At 31.5% G+C, this 21,582-nt stretch overlaps 2 protein-coding genes across 3 annotated transcripts; one reads left to right on the top strand and one right to left on the bottom strand.

The window, feature by feature from the left end:
* Positions 1–82: 82 nt before the first annotated feature.
* LOC134710938 (protein UXT-like) lies at positions 83–7,475 on the bottom strand. 2 transcript variants are annotated; one of them, XM_063571360.1, is made up of 5 exons: positions 7,219–7,475; positions 5,658–5,739; positions 4,000–4,073; positions 1,278–1,449; positions 83–320 (listed from the first exon to the last, which is right to left on the bottom strand). In XM_063571360.1, the coding sequence occupies exons 1-5, from the start codon at positions 7,332–7,334 to the stop codon at positions 252–254; spliced, it is 513 nt and encodes a 170-aa protein (XP_063427430.1). In that variant the 5' UTR covers positions 7,335–7,475; the 3' UTR covers positions 83–251. The 2 variants fall into 2 exon arrangements, with proteins under 2 accessions (XP_063427430.1, XP_063427438.1); XM_063571368.1 differs by having other exon boundaries at positions 87–320; positions 7,246–7,473.
* A 3,548-nt stretch (positions 7,476–11,023) lies between these two features.
* On the top strand, positions 11,024–17,870 carry LOC134688526 (uncharacterized). The gene is made up of 4 exons (XM_063549314.1): positions 11,024–11,302; positions 13,758–13,875; positions 15,555–15,730; positions 16,759–17,870. The coding sequence occupies exons 1-4, from the start codon at positions 11,248–11,250 to the stop codon at positions 17,232–17,234; spliced, it is 825 nt and encodes a 274-aa protein (XP_063405384.1). The 5' UTR covers positions 11,024–11,247; the 3' UTR covers positions 17,235–17,870.
* The last annotated feature ends 3,712 nt before the right edge of the window (positions 17,871–21,582 follow it).

Here is a 21,582-nt window from a genome sequence, read left to right as displayed (position 1 = left end):
CTTCTCATTAGACTTGATCAGATTTGATTAAGTAAATAATTGTTGCCAGTTTTAGAATGCTAAACTTTCATTGATTAATGCATTTATTTCACATTTTTTTTATTTGACATCTGATTATACATGCATCTTTACAAAATAAAAGATAGGTCAAATGCTTGGAGATGAGAACCAATATTTTCTAGATGTCCAGTACTCTTCCATTATTACAGGACAGTTTTCTGTTAAGTTAATAATGTTATGCCATTTTTTTTTCAAGATAACACATCTCTATAGGGCTTTTTTTCAGGTTCCCTTGGTATCTGTTGTAGTTCTCTTAAACCCTGCAATAAACAAATAAACTTTATTGCAACAAACAAAATGTGAACAATTTCTGGTGTATTTAATCTACTGTAATTGAATTTTATTATTCGATCCTGTTTGTTTAAATTTGATTCGACAGTTAGCAATTGTAATGATTAAATAATTATTTCTTGCTTTAGACTACAAATATGACTTGAGTAAGACATTAAAAAATTCTCTGCATTTATGGAAAGGTACATGTTCAGCTGATATCCTCATGTACAAGTATGCACACAGGGGATATTTGTACTTATATAAAAAGTTGGTATGATTGCAGATGAGACAACTATCTATCAGAGTTGATAAGAAGTGCATGTAAGCAGTTGTAGGGGCTACCTTACAGCCCTCCAGAATAAGAAAAAAAACATACTGATAGTCAGCTATAAAACTATAAAAGGCACCAGCAGGAAGAATGTGTAAAAAAAAGTATATGAAAGACAAATACAACAGACATGAACCTATGATAACCACCAAACCAAAGGTTCCTGACCTGTGGAAAGCACACAAAAATATGGCTGATCATATACCTGCAAGTAAGTAAGGTATTTTAAAAATTTTCAAAAGTTAATATTAATATATCAATCAAATGATTTGCTTTTTTCCCTTTTTTCATGTTCACATATGATTTCAACTGATATTGTGCTAAGAGGTAGATTTTGCAGGTTACATTTTAGAGAGAATCCCCTTCCCTCTTTTTTTTTGCCTTTCTCCCCCCCCCCCCCCCCCCCCCCCCCCAAAAAAAAACCCTGAGTTTGTAACTAGATTTGGGAAATTGAAGGATCTGATCAATAGAGTGACACCAAAAGAAATAGGTTACTCAGCTAAATGTAAAGCTTATTAACACAAAATAGCCACCTGTCCATTATAAATCACAGTTCAGTTGATTGATAGTACTGACATTATATAGAAAACAGAACAGAAAGTTGATTTTTTTTTACCTCTAATACTACTTTTATGTGAGCTTTTACTGATGTGGCATCTTTTGTCAGGATCTTGGCTTTTTCATCTAAATTATCTGTTTTCTTTGTAATAAACTTCAAAGCTTCATCATGGGTAAGTTCTACATAAAACCCAAATCCAATATTAACAAATATCATTGATGTGTCAGGTCTGCAAAATAAATAACAATTCTTTGTTTTTAACAATTACACATGTACATTGGCTTTCTTTATGTGTTTTTTCATAAATACATTAATAAGTAAATTTGAATTTTAGCCATTTAAATCCAAATTAGATAAACTTTTAAATTTATTCAAATAATGAAGAATAAATTGACATGTGTCTTGGTAGTGAGTTATCTTCAAGATAAAAATTGTACACTCCATGGAATTCATGCAATGCTCATATTTCAATTGACTGATGTGTCTGCAAGACATGAATGCTTACCTATATGCATAATAATAGAAGCTTGCTTCAGAATTTTTTTTAATGGTTTGTGTTTGTGTTTGTTTTTGAACAAGTGAAGGAGGTAATGTTGTAATTTATTATCCTACAACCTTTTGTACCAATTTTTCGCGTTTATATATAATTTTCAATGAGCCAAGGCTCCCTTTTAAAGACCATCCTTTGACCCATAATGGTTTCACAGTGTACAAGCGGACAGTGACACAAAACGGAAGTTGCTGATCTGTCCGACGGCGATCGGCTCGTTGTTTTTCAAAAAAATATAGAATATCAACACAAAGTGTCCCATAATGGATTGTTCAGCAGCTCAAGGTAAGTGAATAACTACAATGATGTATTTTTGACCATTTAAAGCTTATTTTATGCTTTTAGCATCAACCGTCTTTTTAAAATAACTCCTGATCATGAAGAGGGGTCAAAATTTTGCGATTTTTCGAGTCATAAATCTTAACAAAACTCCGAAAATTCAAACATTTTCAAGATTTTTAATCGATACATAGTTGAATAATCATATTCCGCATACACACACAAAAGTTTGGTTCATTTTTTTTTATTATATTGTCACAATTGAATCTTTTCTATTCAAAGTGTACTGTCCGCCTCGTTGCCACCGTATGTTTTCATACTGTCCAATTCGTTGGTCATATTCATGATCGATATCTTAAGCAAAAGTAAGATTGAAACATGCAATTTATCCACATTCATGACCGATTTCCTAGGAAATATCAACATTTATAAAATGTTACTGATTATTACATATAAAAAGCATTGTTAATGCATGCACATGAAAATTTAATATACGTTTCTCTAGTTTGTTTTAGGAAAATGGGGCACGTAGGTGATTTTTATGGTATATTTATTCATACATTCATGTGGAACATTGTTATTTTTATCACTTAAAAACATAAATAGGGGTAATAACTTTTCATGAAAAATACAACCATGCAACAAAAGTTATTTCTAGGCCTTTTATAGCTGACTATGCGGTATGGGCTTTGCTCATTGTTGAAAGCCGTACGGTGACCTATAGTTGTTCATTTCTGTGTCATTTAATTTGTTCTCTTGTTTAGAGTTGTCTCATTGGCAATTACACCAAATCTTCTTTTTTATATTTATAAACGTTTGACACAGAAAACAAGCATGTTGTACAACTATAAGGATTACTAGTACTCATCATGTATATCTGAAAATATAAGCAAAACATTATTTAATTGATGTTCTTAAGTGCGCTGCATCACTCACTATCATCTACTGTTGTTTTAAAATAACTTTTAAACAAGAATGTGACCATAGTACACGGATGCCCCACTCGCACTATCGTTTTCTATGTTCATTAGGCCGTAAAATTGGATCAAAACTCTTAATTTTGCATTAAATTAGAAAGATCATGTCATAGGGAACATGTGTACTGAATTCACCATGCATTTATTAGAATATTATATTGGTAGAGAATCTAACAACAAGGTCCGCAAACGATGAATACGAGCAGCAGACATGAGTAAAGGTTCTGGAAGAGTGACCAATGTCCCCCTTTAATTGACACGAGATCCAAGCTGAATATATAATCTATAAATATTTTCCATATATAATCATAGACAGTATCTGTGTTGAATAAAGTTTAAATGTGGATAAATTGCATGTTTCAATCTTACTTTTGCTTAAGATATCGATCATGAATATGACCAACGAATCGGACAGTATGAAAACATACGGTGGCAACGAGGCGGACAGTACACTTTGAATAGAAAAGATTCAATTGTGACAATATAATAAAAAAAAATGAACCAAACTTTTGTGTGTGTATGCGGAATATGATTATTCAACTATGTATCGATTAAAAATCTTGAAAATGTTTGAATTTTCGGAGTTTTGTTAAGATTTATGACTCGAAAAATCGCAAAATTTTGACCCCTCTTCATGATCAGGAGTTATTTTAAAAAAACGGTTGATGCTAAAAGCATAAAATAAGCTTTAAATGGTCAAAAATACATCATTGTAGTTATTCACTTACCTTGAGCTTCTGAACAATCCATTATGGGACACTTTGTGTTGATATTCTATATTTTTTTGAAAAACAACGAGCCGATCGCCGTCAGACAGATCAGCAACTTCCGTTTTGTGTCACTGTCCGCTTGTACACTGTGGGTTTACTTTTACAAATTGTGACTTAGATGGAGAGTTGTCACTCATTGCCACTCATACCACATCTTCTTATATCTATAAACAAAAAATTGTTGGTCTATAAGACATCCTTACACTTTAGCTTGAACATAAAAGTTGCATCCTAAATCTATCTTAGTCTTCAGTTCTTCTTTTGTATAATCTGTTTGCTGTAAAATAAATAAAATAAAACACAAAATAAACATGCTAAATTATATCTCCTTATATCTATTTAAACATTGTACTGGTAAGTTGCAGTAATGGATTTGTTCCTGTCATTTCAGTATGTTATTAATTTATTTTTTGATGAAGTGTGACCATCTTGTATTTGGTTTATGCAATGAATTACTGGTCTGAATTCTATCATTCATCTATTAATATTATAAATAAGATCCCTACTAAAGTAATTATAAGTAGACTCATATTATTTACATACATGCAGGTCTATGAGATCACACCAAAACATTTTCCACTTAGCTTAATATTTAGCATTTAACTATGGGTGTTTTGGCATACATGAAGGTGATTTTCATGTGCTTTCTGAATTTTTTATGACCCTGACCTTTTGAAAAGGTCACATAGTACAAAATTTATCTAATGTCATCATGCTTTTCAAAGTATCAATCCTTATGTCTACAAGCCTTATTGGCAAGATGAATGACTTCTTTAAATTTCTTGACAAGTTTCCAACAGGGACTGAACCAGATTCATGATAGTAGTTTATGTTGATTTTAATTCATAATTCATCTCTTTCCTAATCTACAGTATTTTTCTAACGATCACTTCTTTCTCAGGTTTGACTAGATATTTGGAATTGTTTTCATTTCCTTTTTGAATGGAATCAAAGAGCTTTCTGTGAACAAAATGACTGCAAATGATTACTGTAAATTCAGAAATTATTGCGTGCATTTATTATTGTGATTTTGTCATTTTAGACTTAAATCCAATTTAAATTTTTACAATTTTGAGAAAAATCCTGTTAAATTCATATAAAATATTTCAAAATGCGAGTTTAAATTATTGCGCTTACAACTCAGTCGCATTTTTCGCAATAATAAAAACCTCGCATTAATTTCTGAATTTACAGTAACTGTTTTATCTGATATCAATGACAATTACATTCCTCTAGTAAAGATAATACATGTATAAGGTAATATAGGATCATCCAATATACTTACCTTAATTGTTTCTATTACTGTAGTAAAGATAATACATGTATAAGGTAATATAGGATCATCCAATATACTTACCTTAATTGTTTCTATTACTGTAGTAAAGATAATACATGTATAAGGTAATATAGGATCATCCAATATACTTACCTTAATTGTTTCTATTACTGTAGTAAAGATAATACATGTATAAGGTAATATAGGATCATCCAATATACTTACCTTAATTGTTTCTATTACTGTAGTAAAGATAATACATGTATAAGTTAATATAGGATCATCCAATATACTTACCTTAATTGTTTCTATTACTGTAGTAAAGATAATACATGTATAAGGTAATATAGGATCATCCAATATACTTACCTTAATTGTTTCTATTACTGTAGTAAAGATAATACATGTATAAGGTAATATAGGATCATCCAATATACTTACCTTAATTGTTTCTATTACTGTAGTAAAGATAATACATGTATAAGGTAATATAGGATCATCCAATATACTTACCTTAATTGTTTCTATTACTGTAGTAAAGATAATACATGTATAAAGTAATATAGGATCATCCAATATACTTACCTTAATTGTTTCTATTACTGTTTTTAATTGAAGATATTCAGATGTTTGTTTGTACACTTCATCTCTCTGCTCTAATAGTTTACTGAAAGAATGAACATGGACAACATGAAATTAACAATTACAATAATATTACATAGACTACTTGACTAATTCATTGTTCTTTGGATGAAGCTTGTAGAAGATAAAAGTGTAAACTCATGCTTGCTATTTAGAAATGTTGGCTCTGAAACATTTGTATGCTTGTGTGTTTGAATATCAGTATATCATGTATAGGTGTAATACCACCATTGATTTTCCCCCATTAGTCTTTGTTAAATTTGCACTTTTAAAAAAATTGTGCAGAATTTATCTTTGTTTCAAATAAAGAAATACTTGGCATGAGTAGAGTTTTATCCTGTCCAGTTCTATAGAAAAAGTTTCACATAACATTTCATTGCATATAAGAAAATAACCATCATTGGAAGTTAACCAATCAAATTTCTCCCCTTATTCTATCTGTGTACAAGGTTTAGTCACCATGTAACCTCAAGATTACAAATTTTTTTATAGAAATCACAAATAAAAAATAATGGTGTTTTGAAATACCCAAGACATATGTTTATGACACAGAAATAGTTTTACTGCAATAAAATGTAGGATTAATTACCTACAACGGTCAAATTAAAGGGAATATTTTTTTAGACCTACTTTCATATGCAACCGGATGTGACGTACCATGATTTGGTGGTATTACACCTAAATTATTACTATTTTTGCAATGTATGAATTATGCTTTATGTATATATCTAATGTTTGTTCATTGTTGTTGGTAAAGATTAGAAGCTTGTGATGTCATGTTATAAACATTTTCAACTGTTGACCATGATTGACTTTAAATGTTTTTAAGTAGGAAATTTTTCATAAGGTTACTTTGCTAATTTCACAATTAATTTCAATTATGATTACCTCGAAAATCATCACAGCACAATGGAGTTATGGTTATATAATAATGTGCCTAGACCAACGACTCATCTTTTCTTAACAAGTACAAAGAATTCTAATATATTGTTAAATTTGTATGTGCTGAAGATAGGGTAGTATAAATGCCCTTCACCCACCAGGTGTCAAACACTTTTGGCTACCTTTAGTGTCAAATCAGTTAAAATATTACTGTGAATTGTCAAACTATCCTTATTTACAAACATCAGAGGTCTCAAATAATAATTGTTACTGGTATTTTGGACAAAATTTAACATGATTCGTTGAAATAAGTCAATATTTTTACTGTCAAATTGAACACGGTTTTACACTAGTAATTTTTGGGGCCTTTTATAGCTTGCTGTTCAGTGTGATCCAAAGCTCTGTGTTGAAGACCATACCTTGACCTATAATGGTTTCCGTTTATAAATTGTTAGTTGGATGGAGAGTTGTCTCATTGGCACTTATACCACATCTTCCTATATCTATCTATCTATGTACATTTCATTGGCATGACCGTTAAAGTCATTTGGTAAAGTTTTAATCATTGCCACAACATAGGGTAGGGTTATTAGAAGCATAGATATTTTAAAATCAAGTTTACCTGTTAAATATGATATGCTGTACAAACCTTAAATCTTTTCTAAGCTTTTCGTTTAGAAACGTTTCGTATTGTGTAACTTTATCTCTTATGTTGGTTTGAGTTTCTTCTTTAGACATAATGGTTTGCAATCATTAAATGTATTCCGTCATATAAAATAATGACATCAATCATAATTTCTTACACTAATCACGGTTTTTTTTTTAATTTCAACTTGCGTTTTCTACTTTCATTTTACACACCGGAAGTCAATAAATTAATAACAAAACTGTTACCGAAATGGATGACAAATTACGGTATTGTTACAATACAATACAATACAATACAATATTTTTATTGTCAATCAAAGACGCCCTAAAAGAGCAGTATAATTACAAGCAATTTGTTACAATGATTATTATTAATTCTTAATGATATGCAAATGACAAAATATAGAATAAAGAAAATGAGCCCAAAAGTAAAATTAAAACCACAGATATTTATATATGCATATATTGAGCATGTAAAAATGATTTTAAGCTGTTTATGGATAACATTAGTGCCATAAAATTTTAATTTGGTCTATGAATGATTCACTGGGTCAGCGAATTGGCATTACAAAGTATTTGCATTTTTATCAGTTTATCCCTCTCAGTCCAGAGACTGATTATTAAATTACATAAGTGTTTTAGAACTTCTAGATTCTCACAACCCATTAGCCATATAAACATATTTTCATCATTACATTTCTTTAAATTAAGATAAGAGATACAAAGTTCTTTAATAAATGTCATTCTGTATGTTTCTAATTTTTTGCATTGCAGGAGAAAGTGGATCTCATCTTCCACCTCCTCCTCACAGAGTTTACAAATACGCTCATGAGCTGGGATGTTTTTGTGTCTCCCTGTTTCAATTGAAAGTTGATGGTCCCCAATTCTTAGTTTTGTTAATGCCTGCCTTTGTTGAGGATTTAGCAGGTTTAAATAAGGTTCAAAATTAAAATTCGTTTTGAATAAACGAAATGTGCGAAGTTTATTTTTTTGGTTATTACTGATACTTCCGTTACATCATTAAAAATGTTATTTTTCCATTCTTTTATATATATGATCCTTTAAGTTTTCCCATGACTATTTTTTTAATACAATATTTACTCTTATGTAGTAAACTGATGGGAGTGAGATCCAGAAGCTCCAAAACTTTAACAATATAACTATACCATGAAGTGTGACCTTTTTCATGTAGGCTTTTAGATAGTGCCAGAGCTTCTTTAAGTAAAATGTCTTTAGATTTTTCTAAAGTTATCCAATATTTAAGGATGCTTAATAAAATAGACAATTGTATTGGTAAATGTCACACTTCTGCCATAATCGCATTATTTGTGCTCTTTCTGTTCACACCAAGTATATATTTACAACTTTTTACATTCAATTTTTCAAGTATAAAATCATTACATAGTTTATAAAAAGAGGATGAATCCTTGAGTTTCGAGGGACTGCCAGCACCCCATATTTCTGATCCATATAGTAAAATCAAATATATGAATGAATGTTGGAATTTTTGGAAGTGTTACATATTAACTCACCGGACCCAAATGAGCTATTCAAATCTCAGTTTTAAATCACCTGCGTCCATCGTCGTTTGTTAACTTAGGTAGCAATACACAGTTAGGAAAAAAACTTTAAAATTGACACTCATAATTTCTAATGGTTGCACGGCTAAATTTTCCTATCTGAACATAATTGAAATATTTGTCACTGAACGATTAGCAACCAATAGGCAATCAATCATTATTTCGGGAAATTTTCTTTACATGCCGATAAAGATGCAAAAGCTTCCCCTTACAATTAAACACAAGTATGTTTGTCTGAAGTTCACTTACTAACTAAAGGATAGAGAAAAATTGAGGGTCATGCATTCATTTAACTTTTTTCAAGGTTGGAACTTGAACATAAACGGAAAGTTAACAGCTCTACGCGAAGGGAAAATGTAAAGATGTGGAGCTTTCGCGTATTTTTCAACATAATTTAATGATCGTAGTCCGTGGTCTTTCCCGCGGTTATTTCATGGTTCCATAAATGAGGGTTACAATCTTGTCGCTGATTAATCAGTGACATGATTGTCAGTTATCTTGTTATTTTTATTTTTGTATTTCTATTCACAGTTCACTAAAAATTAAATTAGCCCCATTGTTAAAACAAAAGCACATCAAACCAGTAAATTAAATCATTGTCTTTGTAATTGTAGTTATACTAATACATTAGTTGAAACCTATTTTATTTGCCAAATTAAAGCAACATGGATTATACATAAGTAAATCATACCATGCAGTTTTCTCCATAATGCAATATAAATAAATACAATAATGGTATTACGAACATGCATGTAAAGCAAACAGTTTAAAAGAATATAATACGCTGGAGCTATTGAAGGTTAAAAAAAAGAACGAACATTTACAAAGTCACATATACTATTATTTCTGTGATGGTGAAATCTGATTGTGATCTTTTGGTGAAATTTTGAACATGATTGTAATTTTGAACATTTTGTTCATTCGAAGGTTTCGAGTTTCCGCAAATAGAGAGCTAAAAATGTATCTTAATCAAAGTTTTTAGAAAGCTAGTTAAGATTACTGGAGTGAGATTTTTCAGCATGGAGTGTGTTTTCGACAAACAACGACCAAATGTGTGTGTCGTTCTCTGTATAGATGCTAATATGGTGGTAGAAAAATGCATTTAGTCTAGTCATGTTTTAATTAAATTTCCTTTTTACCACTTTACTTCAAAGTTTGTATACTTCTCTCCTTATTCTCCTCATTGTCATTTATATATGTAAATAGTTGTCTTACCTTTAATTTACTTCAGAAAAAAAATAATAACTCCTTTATCCGTGCAACGCACCTGCATAAAAGACAAAACGATGTTTGTTGAAGTTTCATGTCTCAGTTTATATTTTAAAAAAATCAAAAAAGATATTTTGCATACAAAATTAGTTTATTTTTCAAGCTCACTGTAACCTGCATTTTTTTAATATCGCCGGGAAGCTCGGAAAATGACAGATTAAGGCGGTTGCATCTTTGACTTATTTTGCAAAAAAATTTTGCATTTCTTACAAAAAAAGTTGACCATCTAAACATCAAAGACGAGCACTAGATATTTTAATCCTTAATGTACAACCTTGTCATATATATAAAACGATTCTTTAGAAAATAAGTTCTTTTACCAGTTAAATATGAGCATTAAATGCAGATTCTTTCTTTAAGCATATACAGGGATCGGAATAAACATGTACCAAATTTAACCTGGTCAGACTTTTTTTTAGTTTGCCAATATTGTTCTAGTAAATTAAAAAGGTGCTTGATTTTTTTCTCCCCACTTATTTGTCATTTTCCATCGTATAGCACATAAAGGTTCTAAATCACAAAGGCCTAGTGTTACTTTTCTAATAGTTTATTTTTCCTATAACATATTATCCGCATACTAATTCCATTTCTAACGTTTGCTGGTAAAAAAAAAATTGGGAATGCGAATGTTTTATAAGCTGAAAGTGAGTTTGACAATATAATTTGAGCAAAAATTTGTATGTGGCAATTTCATTTTGCTGCGCGATATTTGGCTAGTCCGATATGACCTCGGGCAGGACATTTATCGTAAAAAACAGAAATAACCAAGAGCTTATAAGTCAAAAGTAAATACAAGGGGGAAAAATCGAAAATATTGCCTTCGAGGTCATATGTCACTATTGTTGGTAAACTTTTTGAACAATTAAAGTAATTCTAATACGTTAATGTCTTTTTTTTCAAATTCACACATTTTGTATTTCACACATTTTGGTTAGAATGATCTAAAATGACACCCGGGTTTACCAGTAAAACGCGTCATACATGTGTAATATGTACATGTAATGTATGACGAAGCAAAATATTGAATATGTAAACAACGTAGGCTTCCTATACTAAGTGATCTGATTATATTTAAACTAGAACGGTGTATTTTTAGTCCACTGTGTTTTTTTCGGTCACGGGTTTTAAATGCCATTCAAGAAAATTATTTCAAAATGGTAGGAAGGAAAGAAGTTTTAAGCTTACTTGTTTCAACTGTTTCAACTACAGGTAAATAAAATTTTCCTTTATTGAATATATTTTTAATAAAAAGCTATGGTTTTCTGTAAAATATTATTCAGAAATCGCGATTTTAGTTGAAGAAAAAAACTTCTTTGATAATCCATAACTACCAATTATTATTAAGTGTTATTTTAATATGTATAATACTAACAACAAATTTAAATCGGTCAATATATGCGATATGCGATCTTTCAAAGTGAGCATTTTTCTGTAAATAGGGAAAATAAATGTATTTTACGCGGAAGCAAATACTTATACATAACAAACACTTTTTGATAACGAATGGCTTTTTAAGTGTTTATATGCTCGATAATGCATGTATCCTACATCAATGTGCATGTGTACTTTCAACTAAAGAATCGCGAATTCGTGGAATTATACTTATTTCTAACTATGTAAAAATTAACAACCATGATGGTTAAATATAATTAAAAATAAGTTTGTCTACAATAACTGGCATTTTTAAATATTTGTGCATTTGTATGAAATAGGAACTAGAATGAATCTGTATGTTTTCTTGTCTTTAAAGGAAAACTACATTAATCGCATAAGTAAGAGAAACTTGTTCCATCTACATGAGCAACAAACCTCTTTAATGTCAGTGAATTGAGTAAGGATGATGCTCATAAATGTTAATAAGACGACAATACTGTGACAGGTCTCAGTGGTGGATCCAGGGTGGGGGTCCGAGGGTTGGAACCGATCAATGCATTTGAATGGGGACATATAGTTGGAACCCCACCCCCTTTGTCCTGGGTTGGGACCCCCTTTTTAAAATGGCCACTTCGACATATCATCAAAATTCGTGTTTATAAAATCAAAACTCTATTCTTATGAAATTAGTATATACCACTATTTTCATTGATCAATACATCAAACAAAATCTAAAGGAATGAAGAACTCAAATAAATATTATCATTTTTGGTGCTAAATAACCTTCCTGATATACCCCTTAATCATGAAATTATATGTATAATAAGGGCTAATAGTTACAGCCTTAACAGCATCGTTATTCTTATCAAGCATAATGTGATTGTATACATAGAGGATCGTGAATCAAAGTCATGCAATACAACACAATTCTCTTATCATTCAATTTGTAGGTCAAATCTAAGACCAGAGACTTTTCAGTCCTTTTAAGCAGTAGGCATTATCCCACACCTACCAAAAACGATTTACATTTTAAACTTTAAATTTCGGTCATGTAATAACCAGTACAGGCAGCCTTTGTAAGCTCGTTTTACCATTTATGAATTTTTATTATGGGATATTAAAAGCTGATCTGTTAAATGATTATTGACTTTTTGCTAAACAATTTTTAAATTAACATATTTGTTTAATACCATTTGTTGTTTGTTGTTCTTTGTATCAAGTCAAAGTTATTGAAAAGGTTCATCAAAATATAAGTTTTCGTCTATTGCAGTTTCTTTTTCACAAAGGATTAGCATGTGAATTAGGGGATGGGGTATTATAAATATTCTTCTAAGCTTTCAGACAGTGGTAAAATACTGTAGGTTATTCGTTCTTTCTCTCTCCAAACGATTACCGAACAAGGCGTGCAAGTTTGTGTAAAATCATACCAAATCAGTGAAAATATCATATTGCTAAGCCATATATAAACGGCTTTCCTCCGTTGTTAATTCATAATGATGCAATGACATAAGTCAAATAAACAGACATGGTTATTAATGCATAGACTATTATTCACACCTTTTGTTTAACTGATAGAAAAAAAACGCGTCCCCCTTTTATGTGTCAAATAATCAATTGGTCACTTAATTTGTGTTTATTAATTTGATTAAATGTTGACGGTCTAGTTTTAGGAATAATAAGAAAATGCAGCGCAGTCTTTTTCTTTCATAAGAAGCGGGGAATCAACATAAGTCATTTATATAACGTGCACCGAGTTATGTACACGTTGTGAAATAACGAAAAATCTACCATTTACGTAACCAAAGGGCAACAAGTAGAACATGAACACTTACAAAGAAAAAAAAATATATGGGTTAAAACTCTTTTTGGATTCTTTCCTTTAACAAAACATTCATTGTTACGCTCAGTACCAAAAAAAAATACAAAATTAATACAAATATATAAAATCTGTACGTATACATTTAACTTCGTGACATATTCGTTATCCTTAAATTTTGAAAATCAGCTCTTCGAAAACATCCATCACTTCGTTGGTATTTCCATAGAACATAGATTAATAGTGCTACATATCTTAAAATGTACTCGTTTCCATCTGTTATTATTTGAACATAATATATTTATTGTATAATTTTTTCATATTGGGCTGAATTATATAATTGCTGGTATCTTAAATTTTTGTATATTGTACTTTATTTGTAGAGGATTATTTTAAGTTGTTATAATTTGTTTCCAAACCTATTGTCTATTTTGACAATAAAATATGTTTAAACCAAACTTTATCCTTTTACAGTAGAGTGTGCCAGAAGTTCAACATGTATGGCTTTAGATGGATCATACTGGAATAGTTGTTATTATGGTTGCTGTGGTAACTCAACATTTAATGGATATGGTACTGTACCCTGCTGCCAGTAAGTTGATTGTATATTATACTTATACCTGATGCTGTTTTAGGTGTTAGTATTGAAATACTTTTCTGTGTACGCGTATCGGTGCAGATTTAGGATTTTGAAAAATGGGAGGAAAGGAGGGCAAGCCGTAAGGCGGTTTTGGAGCGATACTTGTAATAAAAAGCTGCACCATGAGCGCATGATAAGTCCGTCGTCGTATGTGTGAAGTTGTATGCAAAAATCATAAATAGTTTCTAATATATGACGTGACATGTGAAAAAAAACCTTACTATATAGTATTTACAAAAAACTTAACTCTAAAATAAAATTGTGAATCATCACCAAGAAGTATACAGATCTTTGGAGTAATATAACAGTGAACTAAGAAGTGTGAAATGTTTTAAGCAATAATCATAAATCGTTTTTGTGATACAGCGCGACATGTGAACCCCCCCCCCCCCCCCCCCCCCCGCTTGTTTATACAAAAACTCAATAACTCTACAATAGAAGCTTGTATCATCACTAAAAAGTATACAGACCTTTAGAATAATATAACTAAGAAATGTGTAAAGTTTTAAGCAACATCCATCCATCCCTCCTCCCTCCTGCCCTCCCTCAATTCATCCATCCATCCATCCTTCAATCCCTCCCTTCCTCCCTCTCTCCATCCATCCATCCTACATACCATAATACGTATAAAGAGTCTATGCTTTTAGCATATGCTCATCCCCTTCTTAACCTGCCTCTGGTATGGACGGTTATTTGAAGAGCTGAAGTTAGCTGTAATTATGGTTGTAGTTATAATATGCTCTAGTACTATATATTTCAAGATGTCCGTCAATTCTAGTGTACATAATAAACTTTCTTTTTTGAAGTGTACATTATTGACTGTCCTAAGGTTACTGTTGAATATCTTTGTAGTACTATATATATATACTTTGCTGTTTGTAAGTATTAAACAAGTCATTGTGGCAGCGGCAGTGACATTGCGCCTAATGACTTTGCTTCAGTACTAATGATAATAAACAGAAATATGAGGTACACGACAATGAGACATCAACCAATTAAGACATCTAGATATCAACACAAAGTCCACAATAATAGTCAAGACTTTGTAGTTATTCAGTTTGGCAACTTCTGAATTATTTAGTCTGAAAAAAATGTAAAGAAATCAGCTCACTGATTAGTTTCGTATAAGTAGCTATTGCAGTTGTAACATTTGTAAGACAAGCTTCGTTACTTAAAGCAACTATTTTAAGAATGTAATGTTACTATAATCCAGAAGTTTTATTGTCTAACGAAGTTACTAAAAGTATATTTGATCTTGCAACACTTATCTGTCGTACCTGAACATTGTGTTGTACCATAATATACATATACCATAATGTCATAATGTCTGTGAATATTTGACAGTAGTGGTCATGGTGGTAACAGCACTCCTCATGCATCGTTATTTGATATTTTGGAAGGCTTTATTACTATACCATGCTTTTCGTAACGCCTTACGCATGCTTATTTTGATAACACTTTATTATTAGTAGTATATCGTGTCGTCCATAAGTTCAGTATGCTGTCCGTAAGTAATTAATGTAGCTGCTGGTATGGTAATGATGGCAACACGAGACTATTATCTACACAAACAACACTGATACTGATGGAAACATGTGATAAAATATTCATGTTTTGTTGATTTATTTCAGAAATGAAGACCCTCCTCAGTATTCCTACTTGTTGCTAGCCATTGGATTACTGATACCTTGTGCAATATGTTTAATGGTTTTGAGAAGAACAGGAGAGAGATGTCGACGTCCGATACCAGTAAATAGTCGATCCCGAGGCGAAGAGAATCTACGAGGCAGCATGCCGGGATATGGAGGTATTTAACATTATGTGCACAAAATTGAAATTAATTAATGCAAATTTACACTTTCGACAGTCTCATCATAAATAGCATCTTCGCTAGCCAAGGCTAGCGAAGATGCATAAATAGTGTCACGGGCGATCCAGCCATTTATAAAAGGGGGTCCCCCGGAACCCTCCCCTGGATCCCCCAATGAGTTTGTTTATGAATTATAGTGAGGGCCTTCGTTTTTCTGTGGCACTAAATTATACATTAAAAACCCCAGAAAATTCTATACATTGATATTGAGCCATATAAATATTATTTTCATAATTGATCAAATGTAAGGTCTATCATGCTATTTCCAAAATAATCATAAAAAGTGAATGCCAGCATGCGAAATATCAGAAAACCGGAGCGATGAGAGATCGGTTTTTAATTAGATTGAAGAAACATAAAATACGTAGAAAAGGGAAATTATATTGTAGAATTTCGAAATAAATTATCAAGTACATTAAAGGGGAAATTAGGAGAAAAAACTAGTACACTTTTTTCCGCTTTTCTCGCTAATAACAAAATAATTAAACCTTCATTACATTCTATTATGAAATAAACTAACAAGAATGATCTATCCTTTTCCTAAAATTTATTTATGAATCCGAAGTCGTTTTTTTCTATTCGTATAAACATAAAAGAAAATATCTTTTGAAATATGAATTCGAAAATGCATGCAAGTAGATTGCAATATTATATTCATGTTTGCTAAATATTGGTAAACACAAATAACCTAAATATATAATGGTCATGATAACCTCCATGAATTTAAATATTCCCATGGTATCTTAAACTTGAATTCAATTGTGTCTTTGTGAAAATTTATTGTCAAAATTGTGTTATAGTGTTAGTATGATAAGTAAGAGAAGGGGGAACACTTATGTATTGCAGTTCTTGGAAAATTGGGTGGACAAGATCAAAAACAAATAAAACTAGAGAAAGTATGTTGAAATATTGAAATAAGGTACATTTGATTTAATGACCAATGTCATACTATGATTGTGTTGCAGGTCGAAGATTAATGGTGACGACCATAGCTGATCTGTTAATGTCTTCTCGAGACCAACATCGTGATAGATGTGATTCAACTGCCGAGATCATCACACCACCAGCTTACGAAGATGTAGTTAAAGAATCAAATGATGAAAATTTACCGCCAGCCTATTCTGAAGTACTTAAAATGGACTCTGAATGTCCAAATCCATTATACGTGTTGTCTCAAAGTCATCCTTACTATCATTCCAATCATCAAACTACAGATGGAACAGTTATACAAGGACCATCTTCATCCATACACAGTCCGGACAATAGTGAAAATCATATTAGTATATCAGTAGAACATATATCGCCAGACACTGGTGAAAATACGATATCGGAAAGCTCGTTCGATAATCGTGGTTTTACACCAGAAACGTCTGGCCAAGCAGATCGATGCACGACCAGTCAAAGCAGTGAAACAACAACAGACAATCAAAACTCAACATGACCAATCAAAACCTTTTAAATTACTTATTATATATACATTGAGCTGTTCAAGTGTGGTACATTTGCTGTATACCCATTTGTTTCAGAATGGAATATTATACAAAAACACACATATATATGTGATTTTCGTGCGTGAAAAACATGTTTCTGTTATGGCCGAAATGTACTGTATCGCCGGTACGCTCTTGGACTTAAGTTTAGAAAGCCAAAAGATTTGAGAGTATGAAAATCAAAAAGAGTAGTCAAATGTTAGCCTTAGAGAATTGTTACTTTATAGTCTCATCACAATGCCTTAATTCTATGAACTGAAAATGTAGACATGTATAATGTACAATGATGTATAAATATGTATTCAACTGTGTCCTTTAGTCAGTTTTAAGGGTATATTCGTTCTCGGACCTCTTAAGTTTCCCTAGCCCGTTGCAGTTATTCATCTTTTATTATTTCCAAGTCATACATTTGACTTGCCCCAAAATGAAAAGAAAAAGAAATTTTCATTAAGAAAGACGAAATAATTAATATTTTTTATTTAAGTTTATTGTATATATACGGCTTTCACTTTTTTCCCCAATTGTTTTATTACCTCTTTTTATGTATACTGTATGTATTTATTGTTATAAAATATTTATTGTTTATACTCGAGTATTGTTTATACTCAAGTATTTATTGTTCATCCGCAAGTCGGACCGTCACAGAAAAAAGTTGAGCCCGTTTATACTCAAATATTTATTGTTTATTCTCTATAGTCGGACCGTCACAGAAAAAAGGGACCAATAGTTGATTGTGTGGTGGAAATAAGTCAGACTTATGCTAACAGAACATATTTTAAATATCCGTTCCGGGAATGTATTACAATTTCTGGAAACATAACAAAACGTGCAAAAGATTCTGGTGGACATAAACAAAAACTTGCAATAAAGTCTTTGTGATACAAAACAAAACTTGCAACACATTCCTGTGTAGTTCATAAGTTACATTCCAATATTGTTCACAAATATTTTCTTAATTTAGTGACAACACATAAAGGTGTATGTATATACTGTAAACAACGGTATATTTATATAATTTTTCTACATTCAGAAAACCTATCCAAGTGAAAAAATAAAAACAAGTGTACTGGAAAATTATATAAGGAGACTGAAAAGTAAACGGCCTTCAACATTCAAGTAAATATTATACAATTGAGACTTTTTGTATATCGAAATGAGGCCATTTGAGGGTAATGTGTATTTCGTGTAAAAAGAACCACTGTTCATGACAAATTTCACTGCATTGCACAATCGTGATAATTTAGAATCGAGCAATTCAAAGTTGAATAAGACATTAGGAATTAAACTCTCTAGCTTAGAAAATTAAATTGACATGTACATTTTTTTTTATCCTTTAAGCAAGTTGTTGCAGCGACATGTATTTAATTTCTGGTTCCTATGATGCTATGCTGAAAAAAAATGAACAATGAAAGCATGGAAGATATATTATCATAAAACGTGTATAACATAACTTTAGTCCACCATCATTTCGTCATAATATTGTTGATTTACTTTGTATTTAAAAACACAAAAACGGATAACGTTATTGATAGGAAGTTCGATAATTGGCTTATATTGAATCACTTCATATATAAATCCTTTGCATTTCCAGAGAGTGTTCATCTTTGAATATAAAAGCGAAAAGGAAGGTTACTTGACCTTAGAATAATACGTCTATATATTGGCCCCAGTTATGACCGTAGTTAGCATTTTTGTGGACCAATAGCTCATTATTTTAATATTCCCTATTATTTCAATGTTAAATAACCATGTCCAAATAAAATACACTTCACAGAATGTTATAACACGGAATTGTTACTGTTCTTTTATTTCTAAGGTTTAAGGTCACGTTTAAAATGTTACCTAACAAATTTAAACGTACATGCGTAACACTGACCTCAATACTTTTATGAAATTTAAATCTATGAAGTATTTATTAAATATTAATTTTGCTTATCAAAACATATCCATGAAAATAATCGGATCTTTTATATTCCCTCTATCGAAGGCTTGTTTTTTACTCCTACAATATCGTAATTTATGTGGCTTGGTTGATACAGCAACAAACTTTACAATTTAAAAACAAAAAATACGAAAATCCTACAATTTATATTTTTTTTAACTCGAACAGCCGCCCGTTTTTTAAAATAAAAAATATAATTAAAATAACCACTAAGGGAAAGACTTTATGGCTATGAAGTGGTGTAGCTTATTATACATTATTTCCTTTTCCTAGTAAGCAGAGGTCAGAAAATAAACACATGCAGCAGATGGCATGATTGGATTTATATTTGAAATACAGGTTCATTTAAATAGATCCAGACTCGATAACCACTCATTCGTTATTGTTCATCAAATAGTTTTTTTCTCCCCGAAAATTTGAAGAGAGAGGTGTGGAGGGTGTTAAATTTTATTCCATGTTAATCTGCCTAAATACTAAAAGGAGCAGTTGCAATTGAGTTTTTACGTCACGTTAACGCGATAAGAAGAAAACATTTTCCATTAACAATTTGTAAAAGTAATTTTTACAATTTTTCCATTCCCAACAACTGTAAAAAATCTATTGATTGAATTGAATCCCTGTTTATAACGAGGATGGTCCAGGGACAAATATTTGAAGCATGGTCAATTGACGGAGATATACCAGGAACATAATAAACATGATCATCCCCCGACGTATATTTTTTTCAAGAATATTATAAATTTAGACAAGATGAAAACAGGAATCTAACAAACATCATCAATGATTTGGTAGCGTCCACATTCTATCCGTATGTAGCTGCGTATTTGAGTATATAGCAAAGTCAAACGGACACACCTCTTAAACACGTGTTTGTCTGAACCCAAACGGTGACATCCCATAAGTCCGACAACCATTATTCCGACAGCCCATTACTCCGACAGCCCACTATTCCGACAGACCATTACTCCGACAGCCCATTATTCCGACAACCCATTACTCCGACAGCCCATTATTCCGACAATGCGTTTTTTTTATGGTATGGGTAATTTTTTTTCTAAAAAGACCAACTCCGTCCTCTATGGTATGTGTGGTTGTCCGTCTTGATTAGAAATATTCTTTCCATGCGGGATATTTGTCTCAGTATATTGAGTTGATACACATGCTTATAGCAACTGCTCAGTCCTTATCCTCGTCCAATATTCGTTTTTCGTGTCAAGGTACTTTATATTTCGTTATTTGTATGTCCAATATCAGTCTGTGCTGTTCTATTTCGCTAATTTTTGCATGTGTGGCTTGATCTATCTCTTTTTAAATTAGAAGATGTGGTATGATTGCCAATGACACAACTATCCACAAGAGACCAACATTACACAGACATTAAGTTAACAACTATAGGTCACCGTACAGCTTTCAACAATGAGCAAAGCCATACCGCATAGTCAACTATAAAAGGCCCCGATATGAAAATGTAAAAAGTACCTTATTTGTATTAAAATATGAACGAAAAACAAATATGTAACACATAAACAAACAACAACCACTGAATTACAGGCTCCTGACTTGTGACCGGCACATACATAAATAATGTGGCGGGGTTTAACATGTTAGCCGGATCTCAACCCTTCCCCTAACCTGCGACAGTGGTATAACAGTACAACATAAGAACGAATTATAAAAATCTGTTGAAAAAGGTTTAACTCATCAGATGGACAAAAATACAAGTGGACGTGGCCGGGTACTTGTACATCCCGACAACAAAAAGACACTTGGAACAGATCTGAGAGTTATCGCCGTTATCTGAAAGCTAGTTCAAAGCCACTAACAACTAATAAAAAAAATCATGCATCTAAGACTTAACTAGATCTTCGGTCCCCCTTTCGCGTATCAGAGGAGTGAGGTTTCCCCTACTATTAACTACATAAATAAATATATCGGAGTTGAATAACACTACCAACCCTCTTTGGTCGCAACACTTTCTCTTCTTGTATCAATCATCTGAGTTTTATTTAAATTAGTTTTGTCGCAGAAATATACAGTAAACGCATTTTGACTGGTCAAATAGAATGACTGCAGTATGAAAGCCAATAACAAACTAGTAAAAAAACTAAGACAATGTGTGACATTCTTGTCCTGCTTGTGTCTTTGTCAATTTGTCTAATTTTAAAAACTTGGTACATTATGTGTTTTGTTGGAAATTTGACACTTATTTTTCATTTAAAGATTGTTTTTAAGAAGAAGAAAAATATTTAGATATTATTGATTTTAAGAAAGGTAGTTCATATGTTAATTCACAATCGGTGCTCTTCCATTACATTTTAATAGAATTGAAAATGCTAGATACTTGTACAGCTGATAAA

This window comes from Mytilus trossulus, chromosome 1 (genome assembly GCF_036588685.1).
Source record: "Mytilus trossulus isolate FHL-02 chromosome 1, PNRI_Mtr1.1.1.hap1, whole genome shotgun sequence".
In the NCBI taxonomy this organism is placed as follows: domain Eukaryota; kingdom Metazoa; phylum Mollusca; class Bivalvia; order Mytilida; family Mytilidae; genus Mytilus; species Mytilus trossulus.
The sequence above is the reverse complement of the archived record's forward strand: the minus strand, read 5'-3'. Positions and strand labels throughout refer to the sequence as shown.

Excerpts from the sequence above, each read along its gene's own strand:
- LOC134710938 (XM_063571360.1), bottom strand. The coding sequence starts at position 7,334 with ATGTCTAAAGAAGAAACTCAAACCAACATAAGAGATAAAGTTACACAA. Across the intron at positions 5,740-7,218 it reads CAGCATATCATATTTAACAG|TAAACTATTAGAGCAGAGAG; the intron begins GTAAACTTGATT and ends TCATTCTTTCAG. Across the intron at positions 4,074-5,657 it reads CAGTAATAGAAACAATTAAG|CAAACAGATTATACAAAAGA; the intron begins GTAAGTATATTG and ends TTTATTTTACAG.
- LOC134688526 (XM_063549314.1), top strand. The coding sequence starts at position 11,248 with ATGGTAGGAAGGAAAGAAGTTTTAAGCTTACTTGTTTCAACTGTTTCA. Across the intron at positions 11,303-13,757 it reads TTCAACTGTTTCAACTACAG|TAGAGTGTGCCAGAAGTTCA; the intron begins GTAAATAAAATT and ends ATCCTTTTACAG. Across the intron at positions 13,876-15,554 it reads GGTACTGTACCCTGCTGCCA|AAATGAAGACCCTCCTCAGT; the intron begins GTAAGTTGATTG and ends GATTTATTTCAG.